General features: G+C 45.7%; 2 protein-coding genes across 6 annotated transcripts in view; one reads left to right on the top strand and one right to left on the bottom strand.

The window, feature by feature from the left end:
* Nucleotides 1-1,149: 1,149 nt before the first annotated feature.
* cdx1b (caudal type homeobox 1 b) lies at nt 1,150-7,130 on the bottom strand. The gene is made up of 3 exons (XM_062453651.1): nt 6,598-7,130; nt 2,339-2,487; nt 1,150-2,006 (listed from the first exon to the last, which is right to left on the bottom strand). Exons 1-3 carry the CDS (start codon nt 7,004-7,006, stop codon nt 1,809-1,811), a joined length of 756 nt encoding a protein of 251 aa, XP_062309635.1. The 5' UTR covers nt 7,007-7,130; the 3' UTR covers nt 1,150-1,808.
* A 5,211-nt stretch (nt 7,131-12,341) lies between these two features.
* Nucleotides 12,342-16,164, top strand: part of LOC134013877 (platelet-derived growth factor receptor beta-like) — a 19,901-nt gene continuing 16,078 nt past the window's right edge. For 2 of the 5 annotated variants that reach the window (XR_009928990.1, XM_062453634.1), the window contains exon 1: nt 12,347-13,196. The gene's annotated coding sequence lies outside the window, so the exon portion shown is untranslated. Of the gene's footprint in view, nt 13,197-16,164 lie in introns of all 5 variants that reach the window. The other 3 variants (XR_009928991.1, XM_062453635.1, XM_062453636.1) reach the window with 3 other exon arrangements.

A 16,164-nucleotide genomic window follows, 5' to 3' on the forward strand; every position in this document is an offset into this window, starting at 1 on the left:
CTGGATGAACATGCAAGTCGACCAGGAAACTCAACAATCCCCCCCACCCCCCTTCCCCCCCCCCCCCCCACACACACACACACACTGTGTGGAAGAAGCACTCCCACTACCTTGCCCCTTTTCCTGCTGTCACCCTCTTAGCGGTCCCCCCTGGTCCAATCAGGAAGGACCCACTCCTCTCTGCTGTCCTCCCCGTCCATCACTGGTGCAACGGCCTAAGAACTTCCCCCCCACACACCCCCACCCCAGCCTAGCTTCACCCTACCCCCTCCTCCCCCCCTCCACCAGGCAGATGGGTCCTGGTGTGTTTGCCCAGCCTGACCTTTGGACGACACACCCTGCCTCAGCTAGCTCCATTGGCAAATATCTGTGTCTGTATGTGCATCCGTGTGTGTCTGTGTGTATGTGTGTCTGTGTATGTGTGTGTGTCATACAGCAGATTGTGCTTCTCTGACTGCGTCTCACTGACGCTGGTCGCTGATAAGACCCGGACAGAGAGGAGGAGGAAGAGATGAAGGAGGAGGAGGAGGAGGAGAAGGCGGATGAGAGGGAGAGAAGGAACAGGTGGAGAGAAAAGAGTAGGAGGAAGAGATGGAGGGGGACAGGAAGCTGGATATTGTTTAGTAAGTGTTTCATTGTAGCTAATCGCTCCTTATCCAGCCACTAGGTTTAGCTGTGCAAACATCCTTGTGTGTGTGAGGGTGACTGCTGTCTCTATGCTGCCAGTGTCTGTCAGTCTGTGAGGGTGTATGGTGTGTATATGGTGTGTGTATGGTGTGCATAGTGTGTGTGTGAGTATGTACTGTGTGAGTATGTATGGCATGTATGGTGTGTATGGTGTGTGTGTGTGTGGATGTGTAAGGTGTCTGTGTGTGTGTGTGTGTGTGTGTGTATGATGTGTGGATGGTATATGTGTATGGTGTGTATGGTGTGTGTGCTGTATGGTGTGAATGGTGGTCTTGTTGAACTACCCTTGTGGGGACCAAATGTCCTCCTAAGTATTATGAAAAATGTAATGTTTTGTCCATTTCCCTCATTCATTTCACCAATTAAATAATATGAAGTTCCTTAGCTCTAATGTTGTGTTATGAAATAAAGCCTCTCCCTCCAAAATGAACAAGCACATCCATCTTTACAATAAAGCTTTTAATACAAATTACTTTGAAAATATACACATTATTCATATTCATGCGCAAAATCAGAACCATTTACAAGTATTTCCTGTGGGCGGGGCTTCACGTTGGGAGCAGAGCAGGAAGTGACCTCACAGCAGAAACAACAAACCAGCACAGTCCAACAGTCGCCGGTTCATAGCAGTCATTTTGAGATCCTGTGCTGCGTTGGGCCTTGGGCGGGATGGATGGCACCAGAACCAGCTCCACATACCTTCTCTCTCTGTGTTCTCTGTCCAAAAAGGTGTCATTGTTTTCTACCAAACAGGTACAGGAATCTGTCCTCTACCCTCTCTGGTGTTCTGTCCTCCAGAGGTGAAGCTGGGTTGAGTTTCATTGTGTACCGCTGTGTCCATTGGTTTTGTCGTGGTTCTGATTCTGGTAGCGGAACCATTCACTGGGCCCAGGTTTGGGGATTGAAGGTAAGTAGAAATGCTGATCACAGAGTCAATGAAAGGATTTCTTGGTGCAGGTCCAGGCCCAGGCCCAGGCCCAGGCCTAGGTCTAGATCCAGGTATAGATCTTGGTCCAGACTAGGTCTAGGTCTAGGTCCAGGTATAGATCTAGGTCCAGGTATAGATCTAGGTCCAGACTAGGACTATGTCTAGGTCCAGGTCCAGGCCCAGGCCCGGGTCCTCAGTACTCCTCCTTGATGGTCATGGGGATTGAGGGAGACACCAGGCCGCTGCTGCTGCTGGTCACCATGGCAGCGTTGGGTGGGAGGCCATTGCCGGGCGGGGTGGGGGTGGTGGTGGAGGCGGCTTGGGGTTGTTGCATCTTCTTCTTGTTTACCTTCCGCTCCTTGGCCCGTCTGTTCTGGAACCAGATCTTCACCTGGAGAAAAAGAGGATCAGTTAGAGACTGTGCGTGTGTCAGAGAGAGAGAGAGAGTTTGTGCATTTGTGTGTGTACGTCTGTATGGATGTATTTACCGTATGTGTACATGTGTGGCCATGCTTGTATGCGCGTGCGTGTGTGTGTCTCAAGAGCGTGAGAGAAAGATGCACATGTGTTTGTGTGTACATGTGTGTGCGTGCACATTTACGTGTGTATATGTGTGTGTGTGTCATAAAGAGAGATGCCTTTGTGCGTGCGTGCATGTGATGTATGTGTGTGTGTGCATTCGTACGTGTGTGTGTGTGTGTGTTTGGGTGTGTGTGCGTGTACCTGTCGTTCTGAGAGGCTGAGAGCTGTGGCCAGCTCAGCCTTCCTCCTGATGGTGATGTATCTGCTGTAGTGGAACTCCTTCTCCAGCTCCAGCCTCTGGTGGTCTGTGTACACCACACGGTACTTGTCCTTGGTCCGCGTCTTCCCGCCTGGAACACGAAAGGTCACAATTTGGTCAGATTTGGGCCTATTCAAAATAGGGTCAGGATAAGGTCATGGACAGCCAGTAACTTATGCTCAAGGCAGGTCAAGTTATGATGTCTAGAGCCAGTGCTCAAACAGTTAGTCCTAGAATGGCACAGCACGGTTGAGTTGTGGTCAAGTCGTGGTAAACCACTGATCATGGCATGGTCACAAGGTAGTGTTCACATTTGTAGGGTCAAATATCTAAATATGTTTGAAGTTGGCATGTAAAATGAATTACTGATTGAAATGTTCTCTGACTCCTGAGGTGCAGTTGATGTGATCTCCTTGTCGTACCAGGTGGGCTTGGTTAGCAGCAATTCTAATGAAATTCTCCTGGTTCACAGGTAGCTAGCAGGCTAAATATAGTGCACCTCAGGTCTTGACAAGAGCCTTAAGGAAGGAGACAATCCTAAAACACTGCAGTTGAACTCTACTCTGCTGACTGACTGATTGGTGCTGTTTGACATTCAAATGCAGTGCACAACTGACTAGAAGTAGATTTGCATGAAGTACAGATGGGGTTCCCTGTGTTCGAGAGAACACAGATATCTGTGTTCCAAAGACTTGGCTGGCCTTGGCTGGCCTTGCTCCAAACTGACCTACAGACAGACCTACAGACAGACAGACCTACAAACAGTCCTAACTGACCTACAGACTGACTGACTGACCTTCAGATTTACCTATAGACTGTTCTATGGACTGGCCTAACTAACCTACAAACTGTCCTAACTGACCTACACACTGTCCTAACTGACCGATAAACTGTCCTAACCTAATTGACCTACAGACTGTCTAAACGGACCTACAGACTGACCTGCAGACTGACCTACATCACATTAACAAACACACCCTAGCTTTACAGCTGGCTGACGCCTGTCTCACAACATCTGTGACTCAACAGATAACTAATACAGAGCACCTCAAGAAGTTCAAATTCAATCCATTAAACAAACTGTTGCACATCTTTGGAGGACGTTCCACACAGAGAGTTATGAAACCATTCAAGAAGGGTCTTCTCGGCGTCACGTGAGCACCTCAGCACAGCCAGGTTTCTCATTAGGAAATTAAACACCATAAACGCTCGGCCAGATAACGGTGTGAGGATGATTAAGCAGGTGGGCGGAGAGAGAGGACATCTGGAGCCTCTTTGGGTCTTCTGCTCCAGCGACTCACCTGTCCTCTCACGAAACCACACAGCAGGCCTCTAATGAAGCACCGTAAATCACAGCTCCCTCACTGCTGGCCATGGTCATGGCATGAGTGTATACACACACACGCACAAACACTCACTCACCCACACACACACACACACACACACACACACACACACACACACACACAGACGCCAGCTAGGCTTCTCCATGTACCACTCCCTACAGGGACTAACCCTTGTTATCCCATCACTCACACTACAGTACACACACACACCATTAATGACCATTCTTCACTAATGACAAGCGTTTACATAGAATTACACCACTCCTAAAAGACGCCGTCTGTGTGTGTGTCTGTGTGTTTCATGATAGTCATGCCATGTTAATGAATATACTCTACTGATTGGACTGCTGTCAATTATGAATGAAGAGGGAAGAATAAACTGAAGAGAGAGAGAGAGAGAGAGAGAGAGAGAGAGAGAGAGAGAGAGAGAGAGAGAGAGAGAGAGAGAGAGAAGGAGAGAGAGAGAGAGATGGAAGGAGGGAGGGAGCGAGGGAGGGACGGAGGCAGGGAGGGAGGGAAAGTAATGGAGTTTGAAAGAAAGAGAGAAAGAGCAAGTGAGAAAGAGAGGGAGGGGCAAGAGAGATCGAAAGAGAAAGAAAGAGAGACAGAGAAAAAAAGGGAGGAGGGGGAGGGAGAGAGAGGAGAGCGGGGTTAGCCATGGAGGCTAATGAGAGGCTAATAGCAGGCTGGTCAACACGATTAAGAGTCAAGACTCTCCACAGAGGTTAATATGTAACACACACACACACACACGCACACACACCACCACCCCAACCCCCCCAACTCCCCTAACCCTTCTCTGTCTGGGCCAGCTCGACAGCAGCAGGGGAACGGCCTACTTCAGGTCACAAAATGTCTTTTTAACCCCCAGAGGTTGGTTAACCATCCCCTCATTACCCACTTTATGGCAGACTGCATGTCTATTGGTTACTTTCTCCGGCGTGCTAATCTGAGCTGTCACTGTCAGATAGCTGGGGCTGATTTCTGACAGGACCCAACCCGGGGCTCCAAATACAGAGTTCACTTGCATGTTTGTCAAAGTTGAACTCCTGTACAGATAAGATAATGAACAATCATAATATGTTTGAATCCAACTGTCAGTTAACCCAAACACAAACACACACACAGACAGGTAGTGGGGTAGCTTGTTGCTTAAGGACAGCAACCATGGCACTCACATCCTCACAACTCAACACATTCAACAGGAGATTACACTAGTTATAAGTCATTATTCATTCCATATTAAAATGTATTGATTATACTGTTTATTGTAGTTATTAGACAGTAAATAAACATGGATGGGGCCCTCTGTTTGCACACAATAGCTTTTAGAGTGTGTGTGTGTGTGTGTGTGTGTGAGAGAGAGAGAGAGAGAGAGAGAGAGAGAGAGAGAGAGAGTGTGTGTGTCTATGCGTTACTGTGTGTATGCTTATGTGTGCATGTGTGTGTTATGCTGGTTTTAAATCTATTCTTAACACGAATTTATTCATTGTTGCATAGTGTTTTGTGTCATATTGTGTGTGTTTTAATTATTCGCTATTGTACAGCACTGTGGCTAACAACTGTTATTTGTAATGTGCTTTGTCAATAAAATGGACTGACTTACTGATTGTTATGTGTATGTGCGGAAGGGTTTGTGTATGTGTCTATATATGTGTGTGTTTGTTTGTGTGAGCTCCAATACCAGTACTCTACTCAGACGTATCCCACCATTGCATTCCACATCCAGTCCAGCTCCCACTAAAAAATCCTGAAAGCACGTGAAGGGGTCTGGGCGGTTCAATTCATAGGACGCACGGGCCCTAACTTTCTCAGGCAACATCAAAGAGATTGACACCCAGGTATTCCCGCCTCAGGATATGTAACAAAGAATGACAACGTGGCCAGCAGCCCTAGCGCCCTATGTCACATTCAACGAGACAAAACCCCGCATTTACATGACAACGTCTTCAAACCGCTCCCTCTATTTGATCCTTCGCGACAAGAACATCTCCAACTTGCAGGCGCACGTCACAGGCTCCACGCGCTATCTCCGCGCTATGAAAATCATTTTTCAGTCTCTAACTAACTTTGAAAATTATTTTTGAGCGAAGAGCATTATTATGTACCAAACGTGTTTGTAAGTTGTTCATGGGTTCATTGTTTGATTGGTGTATAGCCTATTAATGTGTGATTTAATACATGACAATCCATCATAATCGAAGAATTCAATCATTTTTGTTGATTAAATAGGCCTGCCGCGTTTGAATGTGTGTATTATTTGAAATCAATCTCTGCTCCAAACCAATAAAATCAATGCATCGATGAGCTCTTCCTAGTTCATAAATCTGTGTTAAGATAAAGTTTAAGATAAGCCTAATGCGCCAAATAACAATGACAATGTAGGGTAAAGAATATTGCCGGCAATTATGAGTAATAATATAGGTGATCTTAAGCGTGTTAAACAGGCCATATTGTCTCCATAAACTCGACGAGATAGACACGCATTTATGAGGTGAGATTCACGAGCGCAACCATAACTGTCACTGCCTGGAGTGGTCTGAAAAACTCAATGAAGTGTAGCCTAACCCAGACCGTGACTGATCCTTAGTTTTGGATGTTTTTTTGTCCAAACAATTAAATGGACTACAACATTAAAAATGAATAAATTCGTTATAATTAATCATCCACTCAAGTTAAACGTACTTTTTAACGACCCTATACACTTATGTATAGTAGCCTAAATCTATAAGTCAGTAAGCATCTGGATATATAACTTTTCGGACACATTGAAAAGAACATAATCCTATTCAGTTCAACCCGAGCACACATTTAGCCATCGTCAGTCATAATCGGTGTCAATTATGTCAATTTACCGGTAGTGGTCGGCGGAGCGCTCCGTCTCATCCAGTCGTAGGGATTCCGGCGCTGGGAGTTGGGGGACAGTTGACCCACGGTGTTGATGGAGGACGGGAGGAGACCCGGCGGCTGGACCGGGGAGAACTCTGGCGGGCTGAAGCCAATGGGCCCGGGGTTTGACGTGGACGGCCCCGTCGCTGCCCCGTAGTGTGACCAATCGTCCCTCGGCGGCGCGTAAACCGGGTTCCAGGCCCCAGTCTGCCCGTGATGGGGGTCATTGTTAATCCCGGGAACGTGGTATCCGGGGAAGTCCGAGTACTGCTGCGGAGCTGACACGAAGTTCTGGTGGTTGAGGTTGAGCCCTGTGTGACGCACCGGGTTAGGGTACATGTTGCTGTCCTTATCCAGTAGATAACCCACGTACATCTTTCCAGAGGGAACCTCCTGCGCATAATGCGTCTCCAGATCGGCGCTGCTGTCTACCCTGGCCCGGGTTTCTGCTTAACTAGGCGGCTACCTGTGGGACTCTACCTGCGCTGCTCAACCTGCTGTCCGGTAGACTGGCTGCCAGCTGAGAGAGTTACGCTGACGTACAGGTTTTATTGCTCTCATATCCCTCCCTCCCTTGCCTCGCCTTATCCCGCGGAGCATTTGCATGGGAGACGGGCCTTGCATTTCAAAGGCGCATGGGGAACTTTATCAAAGGACCCCGCGGTGTTGAGAAGAACGCTACAAATCGCGCAGGAGTAACTAACATCACGTCACGCGGGGTTTCTCAACGGGAGAACCTGTCTCGGTATTGTCCGCGCGGGGCCTAGCAAATGCACGGGCCGGGCCACAATGGCGCCGGGGTCACGGGCTATAGGCACAGAGACCTGTTCCAAACCCATCATGTTTAGAGACCAAACTAGCAAGTGGTTTTCTTTAAGTTGTTGTATTTGTTTGTGATGTGGAACATTCCCAGGCTTCTTGGAATTGCAACGTTATTTGATCAGCATACATTTGTGCTTTGGCCTATATGTAAATAAATAGGAATAAATCATATGTATTATTATTCCCAAATTAAGTCTGTGTGATGATTTTGTGATACAATATTTGAGTTGTCACGGGCCTACCCTTGGTTATAGTCAGTAAATATGGTACATTAATATAGCCTACGACACGTTTACTTTAGCCTTTCTCTAAATATAAGGATCTGTTTCACTCATACCAACAACGTAAAGACATAAATTAAGACCTAAATAAAACATTTGCTGTTGTTCTGCTTGGCTCTGACAAGACAGCACGAGCTCAGTTTAGGATCCTAACAGACAGAGAGGCTCCACGCGCCTGTTCTCTGGGGCTGAACTTCAAACAGATCACGGGGGGCGATAGGCCGCTCTCCGTCTCGTCTCGAGCCCAAGCACCTCCTCGCACTGCGCCCTGAAAACTGTCAGTCTGGACAGGGAGGGGACCCCGGCGCGAGCCCCGGAGGTGAGCGTCTCTGGGAACCAAGCCTAATTTAAATACAAGTCGCTGCCCTCCGCTTGCCCCCGGTTTTACACACGGTCACTCCACTTCCTCCCAACTCATTCAATAGAATAGAAGAAACCTTGAATTAACCGGCGGGTAAAGTCGCAGACAGGTTACATTTAGCCTCTGTTAAAACCGGGTCCTTGAGAGATACAAAATATGTCCCGGAAGATTCGTTAGCAAAAAAATATGCCCGACAACTTAACGTTTTGAATAAAAAAAAAACTCCTCAATTAGACCTACTTCAGGAATTTATCAATGATTATACGTGTATTTAGGATAGCCTACATTAATGACTGTTTTTCTCGGCGCGCAGTTTCAAGCTTGCTTCCTGAGATTTCAGTCGAATTTTAGTTTTTAGTATTTACTATTTCGTTTTCATTATAATGTAAAATTATTTAATAGATTTGTTATGTAGTCAAATAGACCTTCATATTATTGAAAACATTTAAACTAAACTATTTTGAGTTGTGAGTAAATGATCACAACTTGAAAAGATAGACAGCCTATGTATTTATTTATGTTTATTTATTGTCTGTGTGCAAAATGTCTCGCACCATATTAGAATAATAAATGTTGAATGAAGAAAGCTTAAACACGACAACATCGATTGCAGCATTATTGATTGATTATTGATCATAATTTGTACTATTTAATTGTATTGTGTTGGCATAATAATAATAATAATAATAATGAATACAATAATATCATTGTTACAGGATATGATTTGTATTTTTTTATATATAGATTCTTATTCATGATAGAAGGGTTCACAGCCTCAAATGGTCATATTCACCTCAAACACCATACTCATGTTGTCAAACTCATAGGTTCAGAATCTGGAAGAAGGAGAGGAGGAGGCGAGAAATGGGATAGGAGGAGTAGGAGGAAAGGAGAGAAGGGAGAGGTCCACTGGACCACTGGAGAGGTCACAGCTTTTTTTCACCGGGGTCTCTTTGGCTGGGATGATGCCCCTCAGAGAACAGGGATAGAGACACAACCCCCCCCCCCCCCACACACACACACACACACTCCACCCCACCCCACACACACACACACACTCCACCCCACCCCACACACACACACACACTCCACCACACCCCACACACACACACTCTGCACCTCCTCAGGCTGCCAGCCCTGTCTCTGCCCCCCCACACACACACACATTTGAACCCAGACTGCCCCCCCCCCATTGGACCTGCCTCTCCCTTCCTTTCCCTGCCTCTCCCTTCTTCTCTCTACCTGTATCTCCCTGACTCGCCCCGCCTATCCACCCCTCCTCTCCCTTCATCCCCCTGCCTCTACCTGCCTCTCCCTCACTCTCCCTGCCTCTCCCTTCCTCTCCCTCCAACACGTCTCCATGAAAAAGAGAACGTGTGTGTCCTTTCTCATTAGGTTCAGGGGGTGAACAGGACTTGTGGATATGGACAGGAGGAGAGCTAAAGACCAGCTCTGTTCAGACTGAGGAGGGGGGAAGGGGGGGGCAGGAAGGTGTGAGGTCACACTTCACAACCAGGTGTGACTTCCTCGACAACAAGGGGTGCCATGGAGACAGTGGAGACAGTAGAAGTGCTGACCAGCTGCAAGACTCTTTCCCGTATGGGCCTCTAATATGTTGTCACCCCCATACACATGCACACACACACAGATACATACACACGCACACATACAGCCGTGCAGACACACACTCACATACACAGGGACACGCACTCGCACTTAGTCACACACTCACAAATACGATTAATGACATTTGTAATGAATACATTACAGAATACATTTTGTCTACGAAATTATCGAAATTAGTTGAATTTAATTATGTTCATTTAGCGGATGCTTTTATCCAAAGCTTCATATAAACAGAAAATACTGTAGAAGATCAAAGATTAGAAGTGCATTGTTCTAACAGTATTTTGTTGGTGAGAGTCAAGGAACAGTCTGCTTTTACCAGGCACACTGAAACGTAACCACATCTTAGCTACCAGGCAAAGCGTAACGTTACTAATAAAAACTAAAGTGCAACAATAATATCTTGACTACAATACTCTAGAGTACAGTGCAGCAAAGTGAAAGTAATATCATAAATACAACATCAAACAATTAGATACAATTTAACAACAATAAAAAAAGTAATAAAAAAATAACTTCATAAAGCGTAATTAAAAGTTATTACCTTACAGTCAGCTCAGAATTTTACAGATGAATTAGAGTCTTGAATTTCCTTGGGGATTAACAAACTGCATTTCTCAGCAGTCAGCCTCATTCAGCTTGTAATTGTCCAGTTTCTGTCGTGAACTCTCCTGCTTTATAACGTGTTATTATTGACATATTGCACAGTATAATAAACCTATAAAAGTGGACATAATGATGATGAATTCAATTTATTCGATGGGTTTATTGCTGCATTTATTACATGAGTTCAGTGCAGGACAAGCCTAAAGAGCATCTCTGTTAGCCTTGTCCTAATATATCAACAACATTCCATATGTTCTTAAACAGGAATTTCACAACACATCATCTCTGAATTATTTATTGGTATGAGACAAGGACATTTTGTTCACGTTCTTAAAGCATCTTAACCTGCAAACACACCAAAAAAATTTAAGTATTGGCTACATGAAGAAATAAAATGATATTTACATCCCGGCGTTATGAATAAAACTACCAGGGTGGTCTTTCCTCAAATATGATATGTGATGAGAATATAAATATAATACGTATTATCCCCCTGTAGGAATGGTGTTGGAGTTAATCATGTAAGGCTGTTCATTCCCTGAAATCTGGACAGGGAGGTCCTCTGGCGCCTCCTGCTGCTAGTTAAGATAATTGCGATGGGTAATGTTCTTGTTTGCACTGAAAGGATTCTCTCTTCTCCTCTCCTCTGTCCACCACTCCCCCCTCCCCTCCTCTCCTTTCTCCTCCCCTCCTCTCTTTTCTCCTCCCCTCCTCTCCTTTCTCCTCCCCTCCCCTCCTCTCCTTTCTCCTCCCCTCCTCTCTTTTCTCCCCCCCTCCTCTCCTTTCTCCTCCCCTCCTCTCCTTTCTCCTCCCCTCCTCTCTTCCCCCCCCCTCTCCTTTCTCCTCCCCTCTCCTCCCCTCCTCTCCTTTCCCCTCCTTTCTCCTCCCCTCCCCTCCTCTCCTTTCTCCTCCCCTCCTCTCTTTTCTCCTCCCCTCCCCTTCTCTCCTTTCTCCTCCCCTCCTCTCCTTTCTCCTCCCCTCCTCTCCTTTCTCCTCCCCTCCTCTCCTTTCTCCTCCCCTCCTCTCTTTTCTCCTCCCCTCCCCTTCTCTCCTTTCCCCTCCTCTCCTTTCTCCTCTCCTCCCCTCCCCTCCCCTCCCCTCCTCTCCTTTATCCTTTCTCCTCCCCTCCTCTCCTCTACTCTCTCATCTGTTCCTGCTGTTCTCAGAAGGGTCACATTCTGGGCTCCAGAACTGACGGTTTCTATGTGAACGAGAACGTACAAACACACACATGCAGCTGAATGAGTCCTGTGTCTGTGTGCTCCCAGTTTAGTCCTGGTTCCGGCATACTCCATGTGTGTTTAAATATGCCACATGTTGACAGGAGTGCTGAGTGTGTGGAGCTGGTCAGTCGGCTGCACAGCAGACATGCTGCACACGCATGCACACACACCACACACTCGCGCAGCCATACACAAACACAATGTACGCACACAGGCGCGCATACATCCACATCCACAAATAGACGCACGCACGCACAGACACACACGCACACATACAAACAAACACACACACATACACAAACACACATACATGCACACAGACACACACAATACCTTGTAATAGATACCTTGTGTGTGTACACCAAAAATCCACATGCAGGCACACACACACCCACAACACGAATGCACACAGATGCATACACACACACACTTTATCTTTTTACAGATTCTAGTTGAAGGCCGCCCCCCTGACCCACCAATAAAGACAGAGCAGAATGTCTGAGCTCAGCTCCTGGCCTCAGCGCTGCACTCTAAAGTCTCACACTCACTTCCTGCCTGGGGAGGGTGGAGGAGGAGGGGGAGGAGGAGAGGGGAGGAGGAGGGGGAGAAGGAAGGGGAAGAGGAGAGGGGGGAAGGGGAGGGAGGAGGGGGAGGGAGGAGGAGGGAGAGGGGGAGAGGAGGAGCGTGCTGGCGGGCTAGGGGGAGAGGGAACAGAGAGGGGGTGCACGGAGGGAGAATAAGAGAGGGAAAATAAGGAGGGGGGGAGACTAAGATTGAAAACAGACGCCGGCTCTTTCTGCTAAAAGGAGACTTCTTTACCAGAGCAGCTCAGACTTCCAGAGAGAAGTAGAATGCTCCCTCTCTTTCTCTCTTTCTGTTTCACCGATCTCTAGGAACGAATAGATTTCAAGCATTGGAGCTGGAGGACACAGAAACCCTGGTCAATCTTTGATCACCTTCTCGTGTTTGGATTATGGTCAACAGGACCAACAGTACCAGAACCCCCCTGATCCTGGAGGATTACAGCCTGTTGTCCAAGTCTGGGTTAGGATTACGTTAGGGTTAGGGTTATCCAGGCTGGAAGATCCACAGGTAGAAGATCCACTGGGAAGGTGCGACCACAGAACAGCTCTCCTTCTTCTAGGAGCATCAGAGACTGAGAGAGTCTATTCCAAACCTGCAAACTGAGGGAGTCTTTGACAGACCTGCAAATTGAGGGAGTATATTCCAGACCTGCTGATTGAGGGAGTCTATTCCAGACCTGCGGACTGAGGGAGGTTATTCCAAACCTGAAGACTAAGAGAGTCTATTCCAGACCTGCTGACTGAGGGAGTCTATTCCAGACCTGCTGACTGAGGTAGTGTATTCCAGACCTGGAGACTGAGAGAATCTATACTATACTTGCTGACTGAGGGAGTCTATTCCAGACCTGCTGACTGAGGTAGTGTATTCCAGACCTGGAGACTGAGAGAATCTATACTATACTTGCTGACTGAGGGAGTCTATTCCAGACCTGCTGACTGAGGTAGTGTATTCCAGATCTGGAGACTGAGAGAATCTATACTATACTTGCTGACTGAGGGAGTCTATTCCCGACCTAAAGACTGAGGGAGTCTCCAGCCCAGGAGAGCAGATCGGATATACAGGTCTGTGGGTCCACTCATTTACTGTTAACCCACAGTAGGAAAAGGCGCTTCCAGTTGCATTACAACGTCTTTGTGTGTGTTTATGTACGTGTGTGTGCCTGTGTGTTTATGTATATTTGTAAGTGTGTTGGTGTGAGTCTGTCTGTGTGTGTCTGTGAGTGTTTATGTACGCATATCTTTGAGTGTGTATGTGTGTGTCTGTGTGTGTGTGAGAGAGAGAGAAAAAGAGAGAGAGAGAGAGACAGATAACTCCTGCCAGGGTCTTGGTGGTCTCTGTCAGATCGCCGTGGTGATTCCTAAAGGGACATTCCTCTCTAACTGTAAACCAACATCTGTGTCAGACAGACACAGGTCAAGCTTCATCTTTAGGGTCTCGCAAACTATTACAATACAAGTCAACAACAAACAACAACTACACACTGTCAACACCTAGCAACAACTATACACTCCCATCATCTAACAACGAATAAACACTGTTACAGTTTTTCACAATTGCTAAAACACATTTCTTGAAACAGTCACCCATTTTCTCAAAACTGTAAACACAAAACCTCATCTTCAAGCACTATTTACAAACCTCTGAATCCTCTTGCAAAATGAAACTTTCGCCTCAAAACAGTTTTACCTGTTCTCAAAATCAAACTTTCGCCTCAAAACAGATTTACCTGTGCTCAAAATCAAACACTGCAGAACAGTGCAGAACAGTGCACTGAGAAGTACATTTTTACGTAATTTACATTTACATTTAGTCATTTAGTCTCTGCACAGCCGAGAATCAAACCGGCAACCTTCTGATTACTAGCCCAATTCCCTAACCACTCAGCCACCTGACTCCCGTAATCCCGTAATCTCAAAACAAATTTCATATTTATCCGTCATCCATCGTCTTTTGATGAACGAAAACATATTCTATCATAGTAGCTCAAAATTGATCAGAAATTACTACTCTGCTTTGCTCTTTGCAATTTTTCTTGTTCTTTCTCCTCCTCGTACCCCTATACAGTACCCTGCATCTCACTACCCACAACTCACTCTTGTTCTTTGTTGATATGAACCTGCAACCAGTCAAAATCTATTGAGCAGTCAGTACTGTTACTGTAACAAATGGAAAGTACAATGTTTAGGGCCATACAATGTGTTCATTGTACAGCCTACAATGCACTGTAGGCTACTACAGTATACAATACTAAAAGGGACAAAAATCAAAGGAGTAAACATGTGATCAATGTGCTTCTTCTTGTCTTTTGGCTGGGACAGGCCAGAGCACTTTGTCAACATCACAAGCAATATTGTTTGCAACCTGTTTGCTCTCTGAACTGGCTTATATTGGTTGTGTCACATCATTTGAAACAAGTGAAATCAAGTTTGAGTGGTTGTGTTTAGTCAATGACATGTTTTCTTTATTTGTATTTGATTGTTGCCATTTGTGTTTACCAGTATGGATGACATGTGCATTAGAGTGCAGAATGGGTTTTGAGAATGAGAATGTGTTTAGAGTTTTGCTGAAAAGTCTAAGTGAGATCTGCAAATTGTGTTTTACCATGTGAAATGGTTTAAGGTATTGACAACAGACTGCGCAATTAGCTACATGAGTTCAGGCAACTGAGAACTTTGTTCAGCCAATGGGTTTTAGTGTTTTAGCAATTGAGAAAAACTGTAACAGCTAACAACAACAACAACAACACACTGTCAACAACTAACAACCATTACATGATGTTCTCAACAACTAACAATAACGACACACAGTCAAAAACTAATGACAACTACACACTGTCAACAAACAGCAGTTCTGTTAATGCTGAGCGTCTGGTCAGGGTTCAGGATGGGGCCAGCGGACATTTAGAGGAATGTTTATTAATACTTCTGACAAGACACTCTTTTAACCATTTATTGCAATGGAAATAGGTTTGTCTTTAGAGGACTGGTTCTATAAGAGGTAAAAGCTCCATGCCTTGGAGCAGCTAGCATAGCACAAGTATGTACAACAACAAGGCAGGGAGCCTTGGTTACTGTAACTCTTCTGTGGACAGGAAATCAAATCAACTTGGGGTTTAGCCCTTTTAGCAAGCAAAGTCAAACGGCTTCACACAGAGCCACAGATCAGCATCGATAACCAACCTAAAACCCTCAGAGAAGACACGGAAAAACTCCCCAAACTCAGAAAGATCGAAGGACCCTCAGAAGGTGCAGTAAAATACATTTCATACATGAATAGCCAGCGAAATCACAGAGTTTCCATTGGAGAGTATCAACAACGTCCCTTAGTAACGATTCCGAAGACAGTGTGGTGGAACTGAGGATGGTGGAGGCTGGTAGCAATATCACAATATGCAGGAACGCATGAGGTTTGAGCATGTGTTTAGGTCTGTGAATGAATGCAGTGTTTATTTTCCCTGGAGGATAAGGCCTGGATCTTAGATTAGCACACCTGCAGTGATTGAGTGAGGGATGTCAGCTGATGATACGACTTGCACCTCCGAGGGCCACTAGATTTGTCCATTTGTTTGAGCATATACTGACACATAATGCTGTGGTATAGTAGGTTGTCATGGTGCTGGATTATATAGGACCTGTCTAGACATGACCCTCCTAGACAGACAGACAGACAGACAGACCAGAGGTTGCCCCCTTCATCTGCATTTGATCTTCATCTTCAACTTTATCTTCACCTTTACATCTTCACCTTTACATCTTCAAATTGACATCTTCACCTTTACATCTTCACCTTTACATCTTCATCTTCACTTTTATCTTCACCTTTACATCTTCATCTTCACTTTTATCTTCATCTTTACATCTTCATCTTCACTTTTATCTTCACCTTTACATCTTCATCTTCACCTTTATATATTCATCTTTAACTTCCCCTTCCCCTTAATCTTCACCTTCATCTTCACTTTGCTGGGATGAGGAGTCCTTCTCTGCAGTTCTACTGAGGACCTGCTCTTTCTGGATCACATGACTCTTC

Source organism: Osmerus eperlanus, chromosome 27, assembly GCF_963692335.1.
Source record: "Osmerus eperlanus chromosome 27, fOsmEpe2.1, whole genome shotgun sequence".
In the NCBI taxonomy this organism is placed as follows: Eukaryota; Metazoa; Chordata; class Actinopteri; order Osmeriformes; family Osmeridae; genus Osmerus; species Osmerus eperlanus.

What these genes read in the sequence shown, in the direction of transcription:
- cdx1b (XM_062453651.1), bottom strand. Translation starts at nt 7,006, where the DNA reads ATGTACGTGGGTTATCTACTGGATAAGGACAGCAACATGTACCCTAAC. An exon ending in CGCTCCGCCGACCACTACCG is followed by an intron (nt 2,488 to 6,597) that starts GTAAATTGACAT and finishes TTCGTGTTCCAG; the next exon opens with GCGGGAAGACGCGGACCAAG. An exon ending in TCAGCCTCTCAGAACGACAG is followed by an intron (nt 2,007 to 2,338) that starts GTACACGCACAC and finishes CTTTTTCTCCAG; the next exon opens with GTGAAGATCTGGTTCCAGAA.